Genomic DNA, 13,538 nt, shown 5'->3' with positions numbered 1-13,538 from the left:
TTTGTTTATTAGTTTAGAATACTTCTGTAAAGAGAAATTTTCTGCCATCAGCTATTTGATTATGGGAAGGACAGAATAAATTGATACTTTCTCTTTATTTACCTATTTTTATAATAATGAGTTGATTCCCGGCACCCTCCAACAGTGACCAATGAATGTTATTAACTTTATGGGCTTATATATTTAAACATATTTTATATGTTCTAAAATTATAGTTGTTATTTTTATTGAAGCTTAAATTGTTCCATATTTGTCCTATCAGAACTTTTCCAAGTTGGCTTCATAGTTCTTTTGCTGTAACCCCAGTAGTTGTTGAAAGCATTCTTGTTTCCTGTCCTGATATTCCAGGTTCATCTTGTACATTTCTTGCCTCAGGCCTGAAATCAGAAATTTCTCTAGGAAATCCTGGTCATGTTAGTGGGGAAATGGTGCTTCAAGACAGTCTTCTGGGTACTAGGGGCACTCACTGCTACTGAATTGTTCATAGTTTCTTACGCCTTTTTGGTGGACAGAGAGCTAAGAAATGGTAGTGTGGGGGATTTCCCTGGTGGTCCAGTGGTAAAGAATCTGCCTTACAATGCAGGGGACGCGGGTTTGATCCCTGGTCAGGGAACTAAGATCCCACATGCCATGGGGCAACTAAGCCCGTGTGTCGCAACTACTGAGTTCATGTGCTTCAACTAGAGAGCCTGTGTGCTGCAAACTACAGAGCCCACATGTCCCGAAGCCTGCACTCCCCAACTAGGGAGAAGCCCGTGCACTGCAACGAAGAGCCCGCTCGCCACAATGAAAGATCCCGTGTACCGCAGCTAACACCCAAGGAAGCCAAAAATAAATTAAATAAATAAAAAATAAATAAATAAATCTTAAAAAAAAAAAGAATTAAGAAAAAGAAATGATAGTGTGGAAAGAGTGTGTGTGTGTGTTAAAGGTAAATGTAATAAATGACTGATTTTTATTCTTTAGTTTGAATAATTTAGTGCAATGTAAGAAAGATTTTATTTCAGATATATGAATGTTCTGTATTTGTATATATATATGTGTGTATGCATTTTGAAGACTGGTTCTATATTATATACTTGCTTGGCTTTTAAATTATACTTTAAATAATCAGTAGTTTTAGAAGAAAAGTACAAATTGAGTGAAAAAGGTTTTCATTTTCGACAGTAATACAGACTTAGTTATTCACTTTTCTTGCCAGTGGTTTTGCTTGGACTAGATAGAACCAATTAGTCATGTACCTGTCCTCTTAGCCTATTATCCCATTAATTCAGATAAGGACTCAAAAGCTGAAACAGTGATTCCTTTGAGGACACTTCATGAACCACTGTTATTGAGGCTTCCTTCAGATGTTTGGGGGTAGAGAAGAATTTAAACTTCTTATATTATAGAGAGAAGCAATCACTATACTAATAGCCTAGACAAAATGATTGTTTACTAGATTCCTTAAATGATATAAGTGCCTCAGACCATAAAATGTATTTTTCAGGTCTTCTGAAAGTTTGACCTACGTTTTTTAAAAATTTTAAGCCAAGTTTATAATACACTCCTTTTAATTGCATTATGAAGTATCCTTATCTGCTATAAAGTTAATAAATTGTTTTCAGTTTAATGAACATTTCATATAACTTAACAAACTTTTCATATAATTGTTTTTATGTACACCATCCAGTCAAACATATGTGACCTTTATTTGTTGTTTTTGTTAGCTGTGGGTCTTCAGGAAGAACTGCTGAGAAGACAGGTCTTAGTTTCAAGTCTGACCAAGTGAAAGTCAAGCAAGAACCTGGCACTGAAGATGAAATATGTAGCTTTTCAGGAGCTGTGAAACAGGAAAAGACAGAGGATGGCAGGAGGAGTGCCTGCATGGTAAGTTCCCAGTGGAATCTGTCAGGGATTTAAGGAGGTCACTTCACTGATTCTTCCACCTCTGCGTGTATTAGTCTGGTTAGTGGTCCTGTGGACCTGTATTCATTTTTGAATTTTTATGCGTGGTATAATGCAGATATCTCTTTTTCTAACTGAATTTTTTCATCTAAGTGTCAACTGTAATTGATGAGAAAAGACTTACTTGTATTAAGGACTTGTTTCAACTTTTAGTTTGTAATCGGTCATTATTTTTGCCATGATTCTAAATTGGGTTCTGACTTGTTCTGAATTTATTAATAATTTCAATAGTCACATTGAGACTCAAGCTGCAAAAATCCTTGGCTATTTTCCCTGGACCGGTGAGCTCAGGATTACGACCGCTGACATGAAAGAAGTTTAATGCTCACAGAGTTTTGTGATGAGAAGATTGCCTTTGGCTTATGAATTATTAACCATTTTAGAATTCCTCAGGTAGAACATTTTATAAAATTTATAGTATAGAATGAAGGAAGGCCCAAGTCCCTTCTTATTTAGAAATTTTGATCTTGGTTTTTTCTTCCTACCTACACTTACATCTCATTTTCTACATGGTTGGCACATAGAAATTTCAACTATGTAGATTTAGAGAGTACTGTTATCTCTTCAGAACTTGGTTTGGAAAGTACTCCCTAAAAACAGTGCAAAATGGTGGTGAAAGATTTTACATTGTCACAACCTTCCTATATTAGTAGAATGATAAGTGGGCAGAAGAATATTTCAAAATGCTTTTCAAAAGCTATGTGAGAATAAGGACCTACTATGTAGTACAGTGAACTATATTCAATATCTTGTAATAAGCTATAATGGAAAAGAATCTGAAAAAAATGTGTGTGTGTGTGTATACACACACATATATATACACATATGTATATATAACTGAATCAATTTGCTGTACACCTGTAACTAACAACATTGTGAATTAACTATACTTCAATTAAAAGAAATGGTTAAAAAAGCCAATATAAAGGGGAAGAAAAAGCTGTGAGACAGATTGTTGAGTGAAAAATAGTGTATAATTGTCAGCTCTCTACAGGAAAAGTATAACCCTATGCTCACTTCCCAATCAATGTGCTTAACAGTTTAATTAATTCCTTTATTATCCAAGTGAACCAGTAGTACAGAGACTGCTCCCTAAAATCATACATTAACATGTCTGAATAACTTTGAGGTTATTTTCATTCTTTTATGTTACTAATATGATTTCAAATAATTTTATAATAAATAATAGTAAATTCCAAAATAATTTTAAGTTATGTCAGTATTTCATGTTGTATATACATGTTGACAAAACTTTAAACACTCTGAGGCACACATGCATGCACGCACACACTGCGAACAGTATAGATTAAATGATTCTTCAAGAATTTGTCCTTGCTTTGTTTTAGTTGAGCAGTCCTGAGAGTAGCTTGACACCACCTCTTTCAACTAGCCTGCATCTGGAGAGTGAGTTGGACGCATTAGCAGGCCTGGAAAACCACGTGAAAACTGAACCTGCAGATGTGAATGAAAGCTGCAAACAGTCAGGGCTCAACAGCCTTGTTAATGGAAAGTCCCCAGTTCGAAGTCTCATGCACAGGTCGGCAAGGGTTGGAGGAGATGGCAGCAGCAAAGATGATGACCCAAATGAAGATTGGTGTGCTGTCTGCCAAAATGGAGGGGATCTCTTGTGCTGTGAAAAATGTCCAAAGGTCTTTCATCTAACTTGTCATGTTCCAACACTTCTGAGCTTTCCAAGGTACAAGTGAAATAACTATGGTTTTTTGTTGTTTATTTTTATAAGCTAAATAAGTAACAAAAGTATTCAGGGCAGATGGCCTTCTTAATGACTGCCTATTACTCCATTACCTTCTAGAGAAATTAACAGCTGAATGAAGAAATGTCCAAGATCTAAGTTGTGCATTAACGTTAAAAAAAAAAAAAGACTATTTCCTGGCCTTCAATTTATACTTAATATAAGCAAATTAGATAAACCTGTAAATTATGAGGTGCAAGAGACTAGGGTATTGAGAAACTTAGTTGATTTCCTCTTGAAGATAATTTTTTAATCTATTGCCATCAATTTTAATAGGGTCTATAATAATGGCTTTATTTATGAATAGTATTCAGTTTGAGGCAACTCTATTGGATCTTACCAAAAACTTGCTTTTCTAATGTTTGAAAGCTCTTGAAAGACACTTTAAAGAAAAAAAAACAAGTACTTTGTAAAAATACCTTTATTGTCTTGAATTTTTTGAGGAATAGCTTCATCTTGACTACTGGAAGCTGTTAGTTTGTAGTGCCTGCCTGAAGCACAGTGTGCAGATTTCTCAACTTTCTCAACTTTTCCTGTTTGGAATGTCTTTTAGTCATTAACTTTGGAACGGACAGTTACTGAATTCGTTATTTAGAAGAGAAGATGGTACGGTAAAGATAAAGATTGGGGCAACATATGAGCATTGTCCTCAGACTATATGACCCCCTTGGCAGCTAAGTCTGATTTCAAGTATTAAAACATTCATTGATGAGCATCCAGTGCAAGCTGATGATTCCAGCTAATACAGCAGAACAAATGGGCTGGGTTACGATACCTGTAGTCTGGTCGTAATTCTGTAGTGAACTAACTTAATTAGCTTGGGTGGTTCACTGATTTTCAGGGATTAGTTTTCTGCATCTATGAGTAGTAGAGTTTGGATTAGAAAAGCTCTTTTTCTTCCCTTCCATTTAACATATTTATGCTCGTGGTATTTTGTCTCAAATTGATTTCAGAGACCATAAAATAGTAGAATCATACTTATTTCTTTAAGCCTTCCTTCTTCCCCTACCCTAACCCCCTGGTTTTTTAATTGAAAATAAACCAGTGTCCTTGGGAAAACCCAGCTTCTTTCTGCCTATAGATGAAAGATTCACATTTTTTCTCCGATTCCTGAGAAGTAATGATTTTAGTTGATTAATGCTACCCTTTCTGAAAAATTCAGCCTTTAGTATTAGAAAAGTAGTGGATATATGAACAGTGCCAGAATATTTTTCTGAAGCATTGTAATTCTTACCTAAATCTTAGAAGGTGTAGTCCTTTGCCACAGATGTATTAAGGACCTTCTTTTTCTTTACTCTTTTAGAAAAAAAATTGGTATTTTGGTCTTGAAATTAAGGCTTTTCATATTTTTGTTTCCGTTGGATAGTAACATCTGCTGGAACGTTAGAATTTTGCCACTGAAAGCTTTCTCTCAAAGTCAGATGCTTTGGAAGGAATTGAAACTGTTGACACAGTTTTAATATAATCCCTAGACTTAGAATATATATATGATGGGGGAGAGAAAGGGGAGAATGCATTTGAAGTAATCAAATTGGAGTTTATGGTTTGATAGAAATCCTGATACAAAAAACTATTGACTGAGCAGATTTAAAAGACTGGCCATGAAAAAGTAATTGTTATATTTTTGGCATCTTTAATACATGCCAAAACAGTACAAGATACCTGAGGGACTGTATCGTGTACTCCTTTCTTCTTCATGCATATGAGGTCACTGTCATGGTCATACTGGGGTATTGAGAATTGGTCTTATGCTGCAAGTGCTGATCATCAGCTTTGTGCTATGAAGAGACAGACACCTTTTGAATAGAGATAGTGGGGTTATATTGCTTTCCAGAAGGTAATCAGTTGAAGAATGGAAACATTTGGGGAAGCTTTTATCACATAACTTCACTTTATGAGATGTGGCAAAAATAGTACCTCTCTTTTCCACAAAAACTGGAAAGGAAAGAAAACAAAGAAACTGGAGACTTACCTCTAGGGAACTAGCTTCCCTAGAGTGGGTTTTGTTATAATTACATGGACTAATTGCCTATTTCCTTCTTTAGTGGGGACTGGATATGCACATTTTGCAGAGATATTGGGAAACCAGAAGTTGAATATGATTGTGATAATTTGCAACATAGTAAGAAGGGGAAAACTGCACAGGGGTTAAGCCCCGTGGACCAAAGGGTAAGTGTCAAATAAGTTGATTTATTATTAGGGATTCTGTAGTTGTGTGGCTATACGTCTTTTTTTTTTTCAGTGTAATATACATATAACCTGATAAATTTTCATTTTTTAATATCATTATCTGATAGTATGTTCATAATTTCTGAAATCTTTATCTGTAGCCCTCAGCTCTAGGCTCTTATATCTAGCTTCCTCATACTTAACATTTCCCAGCCAAAATCTTGATTTCTAATCCTCTCCTTCAAAAAGCAAAAGCAGGGGACTTCCCTGGTGGTGCAGTGGTTAAGAATCCACCTGCCAGTGCAGGGGACATGGGTTGAAGCCCTGGTCCGGGAAGATCCCACATGCTGTGGAGCAACTAAGCCTGTGTGCCACAACTACTGAACCTGCACTCTAGAGCCTGTGAGCGACAACTACTGAAGCCCATGTGCCTACTAGAGCCCATGCTCTGCAACAAAGACATGCCACCCCAATGAGAAGCCTGTGCACCGCAACAAAGAGTAGCCCCTGCTCGCCACAACTAGAGAAAGCCCCCACACAGTAACGAAAACCCAATGCGGACAAAAATAAATAAATAAATAAATTTATTTATTATTATTATTTTTTAAAGCAAAAGCAATAAAAGCAAGAAAATAATGACATAAAAAACTGCATCCCTCTCTCAGTAATTCCCATCATCAAATGGTACCACTAGTCATCTCTGTTGCTCAAGCCAGAAATCTGTTAAAAATAGAAGAATCAGGAATGACTATAATACCATTTTCTCACTTCCCCCAACCATTACCTTCTGAGACAGCCATCATAGTTTTTCATCTGCACTATTGTAATATCTCTTCACTGAACTCCCTGATTCTACTCTTGCCCCCTTACAATCCATTTTCTATGCAGTACATAGTATTCTTTTTTAAATATGTAAACAGGTCTATCACTTCCTTGCTTAAAATCTTCTAATAGCATCTCATCATATTAAGAATGAAATGCAGAATCCTCTCATCATTTCACTCAGATTTCTGCTGATCTGGTCTATAGTCTGATCTACAAAGACAAAATATCTTTCATGTACTTCTGTGGTCACTACAGTTACATTTGGCTTTGATCTAATGTATAAACTTGCAAAATCCATCTTCCACTATCTTTGAGGAGAAGGTATGTGTTTAGAATATAAAAACGGATATTAAAAAGAAGTTTAAGCATATAAACACTATAAATGTAAAATGCATATCAATTTACTTCTGATTGTATAACAAAATTCTAGAATTGGACTGAGAAGACACAGACAGTTTTTATTTAATTTTGAGCCTGAGCAGAATCCTTTCAAGAAAGGGAATAGCATGTGTCTTGCCTGCCTCAGGGAATTAAAATGAGTAGCAACAATCATAAATTGTTGTACAAAATGCTGTATGTTGCTTTAATGACTCCTTTCTATTTGTATAAATAGTTAAGAGGTAATAGTAGGTAAATTACCTGAGTTATCAGATAAGAACAAAGGCACTCTGTCTTTGATAAGTTCATTTAAAGTAGGACAGAAGATGGTCATAGTCTCAAACCTAAATAGAAAACAAGGTAGTTTTCTTTGGGTATATATTTAGTTGGATAGCTAGTATGTAGGAGGCTTATCTTCAGTGTGTTGTAATAATGCTTTGTACTGATAAAGTTCTCATTCTTAAGAATATCTTTTTAGAGGGAAAACATTTCATGGGTTTCCTTTTCTTTTCTTGGGCCAGAAGTGTGAACGTCTTCTGCTTTACCTCTATTGCCATGAATTAAGTATTGAATTCCAGGAGCCAGTTCCTGCTTCGGTGAGTTGTTTACCTTAGTACCTTCCTGTTTAAGAAGTTTTAGTATAATACTTAAGAGTATGGGCTGTGGCCTTAGACTGCTAATGTTAAAACTCAGGCTTGAATAATCTCCTCAACCAAGGTGCTCAAATTCTCTTTTCTAATACTGTTTCTTCCCTCATTGGGTTATTTCAAGGATTCTGTACAATAACCTGTGTAAAATGTGTTAGCATAGTACCTGATAAAATTTCTGAGTAATAAGAAGTACTTGTGATGTTATTAGGGCTAAATGGCTATGAGATTCACTTGTTAAAATTGCAGTTTGTTTTTAAAGACCGTTGCTGTGATAAAAACTTAATGAATTTAATTTCCACTTCCTCTTTTATTGGGTTGGCCAAAAAGTTCGTTTGGGTTTTTCCAAAAGCTGTTACAGCCCAATACTTTTAAAATGGACATAAAGGATACAGGTACAGGTATAATGGAAAGAGTCTTGAACTAGGAATCAGAAGACTTAACTTTTCCTAGTTCTGCCATTAACCAGCCTTATAACTGGGGAAATTACATAATTTTCTGCCTCTACTTTTTTTTTTTTTTTTTTTTTTTTTTTTGTGGTACGCGGGCCCCTCACTGTTGTGGCCTCTCCCGTTGCGGAGCACAGGCTCCGGACACGCAGGCTCAGCGACCATGGCTCACGGGCCCAGCCGCTTCGCGGCATGTGGGATCTTCCCAGACCGGGGCATGAACCCGTGTCCCCTGTATCTGCAGGCGGACTCTCAACCACTGCGCCACCAGGGAAGCCCTGCCTCTACTTTTTTAACTGTACAGTGGGAATATTGAACTAAATTATTTCTAAGGTTCCAGTTCTATGATTGATTCTAGGATCTATATCTTAGGGAGAAAATAACTCTATAAAAGTATTAATTTGAATAAAAGTGTGAAGTTGAACCTTGCATACTTGTTCTGCTTCATAAGCCCTCTTTTATGAACATTCAAGATTAAGAGAAGACTGTGGGAAAATTTGCAAGCCAATGCCCTTTGTTTATCTTACAAGAGATTTTTGTAAGGAGTAAAGGCTCTAAAATTCCATAGTAAAAGGAATATCAGGGATGCTCAGTGCCTTATAAATGGGATAAGAATATGCAACACATATTTACTTGCTGTCAGTTGTTGAATTAAGATAATATTGGATACCAGGCCTGTTATAGAGCATTGAATAGTAATTTGTTTACTGGGTAGGCTCAGGAATGGATTTTAAAGTACAAAAGATCTAGATACAAGGAAGATGTTTTGTTCAGATAGTAATCATCTGATACCAGGAAGTCTGTCTGTCTGTTCTTCAAGTTTAGGGACTTTACAGTAGAAGATTACTTTGCAATGTTTTCTTTTCATGAACTATTTAAATAGTTTCTCCATGTTCAGTTATTTTGCAAGGATACAAATTTTTGGCCAAGAGTTGCAGCCAGAACTCCCAAGTATAATCCTAAATGATTAATTAAAATTTATCTTGTGTTACTACAGTCTTTTCCCCTCTGTTGTTATGTCCAGAGTTCTCTGTGATACAAGGTTTTATCCTCTAAAAGATACCATACTCTAATAATAACAATACATTTTGTAATCTTTTTCCCTTTTTTAAAAAAAAACAGGAGTCATACAGTTCTGATGGGCTAGATTTGTCCTTAACACTAGGGGTTAGCTACCCTTGCTGATTGCTTTTTTTTCCAAATTTTCTTATTAAAGATAGAACTTTGGGTCCTTCACTAACCATGGACACTGCCACGTATTCTGCATATGATTTGATTTTCATGATGTGCTTGTGGCAGAAGACTTAAAGTACAATTCATTATACTCAAAATTTGCATGCAGCTGGCTCAATCAACATATGTTTTTCTCTAAAATTAATATGCTTTGCATTTTCAAATTAAACACTTCAGCATTTTTTTGAGAATCCTTATCTATCCTTATTTGTTTCTTTAGATACCAAACTACTATAAAATTATAAAGAAACCTATGGATTTATCCACCGTGAAAAAGAAGCTTCAGAAAAAACATTCCCAACACTACCAAATCCCAGATGACTTTGTGGCTGATGTTCGTTTGATCTTCAAGAACTGTGAAAGGTTTAATGAAGTATGTTAGCTTCCAAACTATAGAGTCTTGGATTAGTAGTTTTTATTTGTTTACTTACTTGGTTATTGGATTTTGTTTTTCCTGCCAAGAGATTTTTCTAAGTTGATTTTTAAAATTTATTCTGCTTCAGTTCTGTCAAAAGTAAAATTTGATTGCATCCACAGCTCCAAAGAAGAAAGTTTACTGTGTATAATTTGAAGTATATACTTAAATATAATGTAATAAATTAAGAATATTATTGGATATCCCTTTCTGTACATGTTGAGGGTTGAGATAAGTATAGAAGATAGTCTGTAGTTAAGTATATTTTGTGGGAAATGATTACAGACAAGCCTACATTTTGGGTACATTTAGGAAAGACATTTGTACCAGTGTCCTTTGATTTTGTTATTGACCATATAAATATAGAACCTTAAAATTATAAACTCACGTGGCTCATCTTGAATAGTAGCCCAGAGTGTATAATGTTGAGTTATCTGATCTCAGCAATGTGACTTTCATTAACTTTGGTTACATATTTTTCTGAGAATAAAGATGAGCTATCCATACCTTTAGAAGAAATGTGATAGATATTTACCTCCTTCAAGGAAATTTTTCTTATCTTTGGGAAGCTCAAGTCTCTTATTGTTCAGGAATATCTTCATTATTATAAGAGAAGAAAATGGATGAGAATCCACAAAATCTTCAAAAAGATTACTACTAAAATCTTTATTGCTGATAAAATTTGGGTGCCATAGTAATGTTATTAAAAATTCAAATTGAATCATTTAAAGTGTACTCATAGTTACCTCTGGAAGCATTTAGGTGACTTTTTAAAATAAAAAAAATTTTTTCTTATTAGGTGACAAATTCTGGTCACCTTTATAGCAATGTGCCACAGAGAATATAGTAAAACCTCACTCACTTGAAGTTAACTTAATACAGTCCCAAGTTTCTTGTCTTATTTTCTAATTCAGTTAAATTATTTTCAACTAAGTATACCTTCATGAACCATAGCTAACATTTGCCAGGAAGAAGACTTATTTTATCTGCTTTAAAAATAGTTAACTAAATTATGATTAACAAATTGCCATACAGATAGAATTCTGACTTAGTGGTTGTTGAAAGTTTGGCAGTTTTTAAAAAAATATTTCTTATATCATTTTTTTCACAAATATTTTTCTCTTAAATATATTGATGTATTCAAACCAACTCCTACTCAGGTTGACCTCACTAATTCAGAATTTGAGACAATTTTGCAGTAGCTTTAGTAACAGCTTTGTTAAGAAAGGGGGTCCATGTTCTGTATAATTTTAGAAAGCACTTGATCTGGTCATAGCAATTTGTTCCTCCTAGTATGGCTGACTTTCGTCGCCAATCCTATGCAGTCTTATAACTTTAGAAAGGATTATAATTTCCCTTTTTTTTTTTTGACTCTGGTATCCTTTTTAGATGATGAAAGTTGTTCAAGTTTATGCAGAAACACAAGAGATTAATTTGAAGGTAAGCTTTTCAGACCATGCAAACTTGGTGAAGGAATATGCATTACCAATAGGTGAATATTCCTATCTTTTGCTTGCAGGCTGATTCAGAAGTAGCTCAGGCAGGGAAAGCAGTTGCATTGTACTTTGAAGATAAACTCACAGAGATCTACTCAGACAGGACCTTCGCACCTTTGCCAGAGTTTGAGCAGGAAGAGGATGATGGTGAGGTAACTGAGGACTCTGATGAAGACTTTATACAGCCCCGCAGAAAACGCCTAAAGTCAGATGAGAGACCAGTACATATAAAGTAAAATGACATGAACTTAAATCAATTGTTTAAAAAAAGAAAAGAATGAAAAACTTTTATTTAAGTGTTGCTGGAATATCCTGCCTACAGTGGGCACCTCCTTGAAGAAGCTAATAGCTTTTACACAGTATTAGATTGAAATAATGGACAGAAAACACATTCTTGTCAAGAAAGGGGGGAAGGACTCTATTTGCAACTTTAAAAGTAAAAACAAAAGTGAAAGTAAAATGACTTGAAGATTTCTGTTACCACAGAGAATGGTTCTGATTGTTAGAATGGGCAGATGTTGATGATCACTTGGTATTGATTGGTGCAGATACTGAGTGTTCAAGTACTTAAGGGTCATGTCACTGGTTAAATTGTCTCTTTGGAGTAGAGTGCACAATTATTAAACCAACTTTTATGCCTCCCCCTCCACACATATACATACTGGCTTATTTTCTAGTTAAAAATCAAAGTTGCTCAGATTCCACTTTGATGTCAGTGCAGATGTGCATTGCATCATGCTGTTATATTTTCTCTCATTTTGATGCTGTTGGGCCTTAGTTTTATATTGGTTTAAAGAACTCAACAGTAGTTTATTTTCTGTTCATACTTAAGAGTCTAGGAAACATGACCATTGATCATCATTTAATCAACTTTAATGTTCTACTGAAATAAATATGGTAACTTTTCAGTAGCAGATCATTTACAGTAGTCATTTCCAGAAGACACTTCCACAGAATTGCACTTCCAGATCAAATCATCTGATCATAGTTATTCCTGTGAAAGGTAGAATGTTTGTTTGAAAATTAATCTAGTTTTCTGTACATTTAAAATTTGATTGAGAAGGTGACAGCTGGCTCTTATCCAGTCTTCCTTCATATCGGTTTTCTGATAGACCACTATTGGCAAACAGTAATCTGTCAACTACCAAATGTGTAAAATTTTCTGTATTTCACTTTGTCTTATTTGTAAATAATGAACTAAAACTTCTGGCAGATCAGCAACATTTGCTGAGCCTGTTTTTTAAGCTAATATGTATTCTTACTAATGTTCCTATCAAGAATGGGTTTGTAATATATGCTGTCTATTTCTAATGTTCACATTCATATTTTGAGGTTCTATCTTATTTTAATAGAGAACAGACTTCTCAGAAAATCTTCAGAAGCAGCTTATTATTAAAATATCAAAATATTGAAATAAACCCGGTGGGGTTAGAGTACTCATCCGTCCACCAAGTGGGACATTTGCATGGACTGGGGGCTTAAAGGACGTAGAAGAGACCTGTAAGTATATCCTGAAAATGAGCCAATCAATCCCCACTTGAATGGTTACTGGAGTAAACCCACCTTTACTACTCTGATTTTAGCGCCCGAGGCAGATAAACCACCTTGGCTCTGTTTCATTTTTCTTCTCTTCATTTGTGATGCTCAGATCCAAGATGCGTGTTCTAGACTGTGTACAGGCTTCTCTTTTGTTGAGTTAAAAATTTTAGTCCTACTTTTGTATGGACATGTTAGAATGTAAAGTGACCAAAATAGAAGACTTGCCATTAGATATTTTTCAGACATCAGCAGATTTGTGGCAAATCATTTGCCTTTTTAAAAATTCAGCTTGAACAGTTCAGACAGTAGACTACTCAGAAAAAATTATTTGACATAATTGTCTAAGAGGTTAATATTTTTTAGTGCATATTGAATCAAATAAAGTGCTCTAAAGAAGTTATTATACAAATTTCTTTGGGTTGTTTTTCTTTTCTTAACAAGTGGTGGGGATAAAAATGAATATGATTCAAGCCTTCTGATGGTATATTGGTTTTATTATTGCTGTTGACTTCATTCTGTGGCTTTCTTTTAGCTTCTTTTTCAGTTTCCTTATAAGTTAAACTTCAAAACATATACCAAACTTTTATAATTTTACTCAAATTTTAAGTTCTTAAGAACAGGTTTCTTATAAAAAGGAGAAAATTGTTTAAAAATGCCTTTATCTGTGTGCATTTTCCTCTTTCCCAC

At 34.9% G+C, this 13,538-nt stretch overlaps 1 protein-coding gene across 2 annotated transcripts in view; it reads left to right on the top strand.

Annotated features, from left to right (window-relative positions):
- Positions 1-12,750, top strand: part of TRIM33 (tripartite motif containing 33) — a 141,834-nt gene extending 129,084 nt beyond the window's left edge. Inside the window, exons 14-20 of one of the 2 annotated variants that reach the window (XM_082615941.1) lie at positions 1,710-1,869; positions 3,294-3,643; positions 5,746-5,869; positions 7,594-7,668; positions 9,622-9,774; positions 11,206-11,256; positions 11,336-12,750. In XM_082615941.1, the coding sequence (XP_082472067.1) occupies positions 1,710-1,869; positions 3,294-3,643; positions 5,746-5,869; positions 7,594-7,668; positions 9,622-9,774; positions 11,206-11,256; positions 11,336-11,548 (1,126 nt within the window). In that variant the 3' untranslated portion in view covers positions 11,549-12,750. The remainder of the gene's footprint in view (positions 1-1,709; positions 1,870-3,293; positions 3,644-5,745; positions 5,870-7,593; positions 7,669-9,621; positions 9,775-11,205; positions 11,257-11,335) is intronic. The other variant, XM_082615942.1, reaches the window with a different exon arrangement.
- Positions 12,751-13,538: the final 788 nt, after the last annotated feature.

Source organism: Mesoplodon mirus (assembly GCF_964341445.2).
Source record: "Mesoplodon mirus genome assembly, chromosome: 3".
Lineage (NCBI taxonomy): Eukaryota > Metazoa > Chordata > Mammalia > Artiodactyla > Ziphiidae > Mesoplodon > Mesoplodon mirus.
Note: the sequence above shows the minus strand (reverse complement) of the source record. Positions and strands in the feature narration are given on the sequence as shown.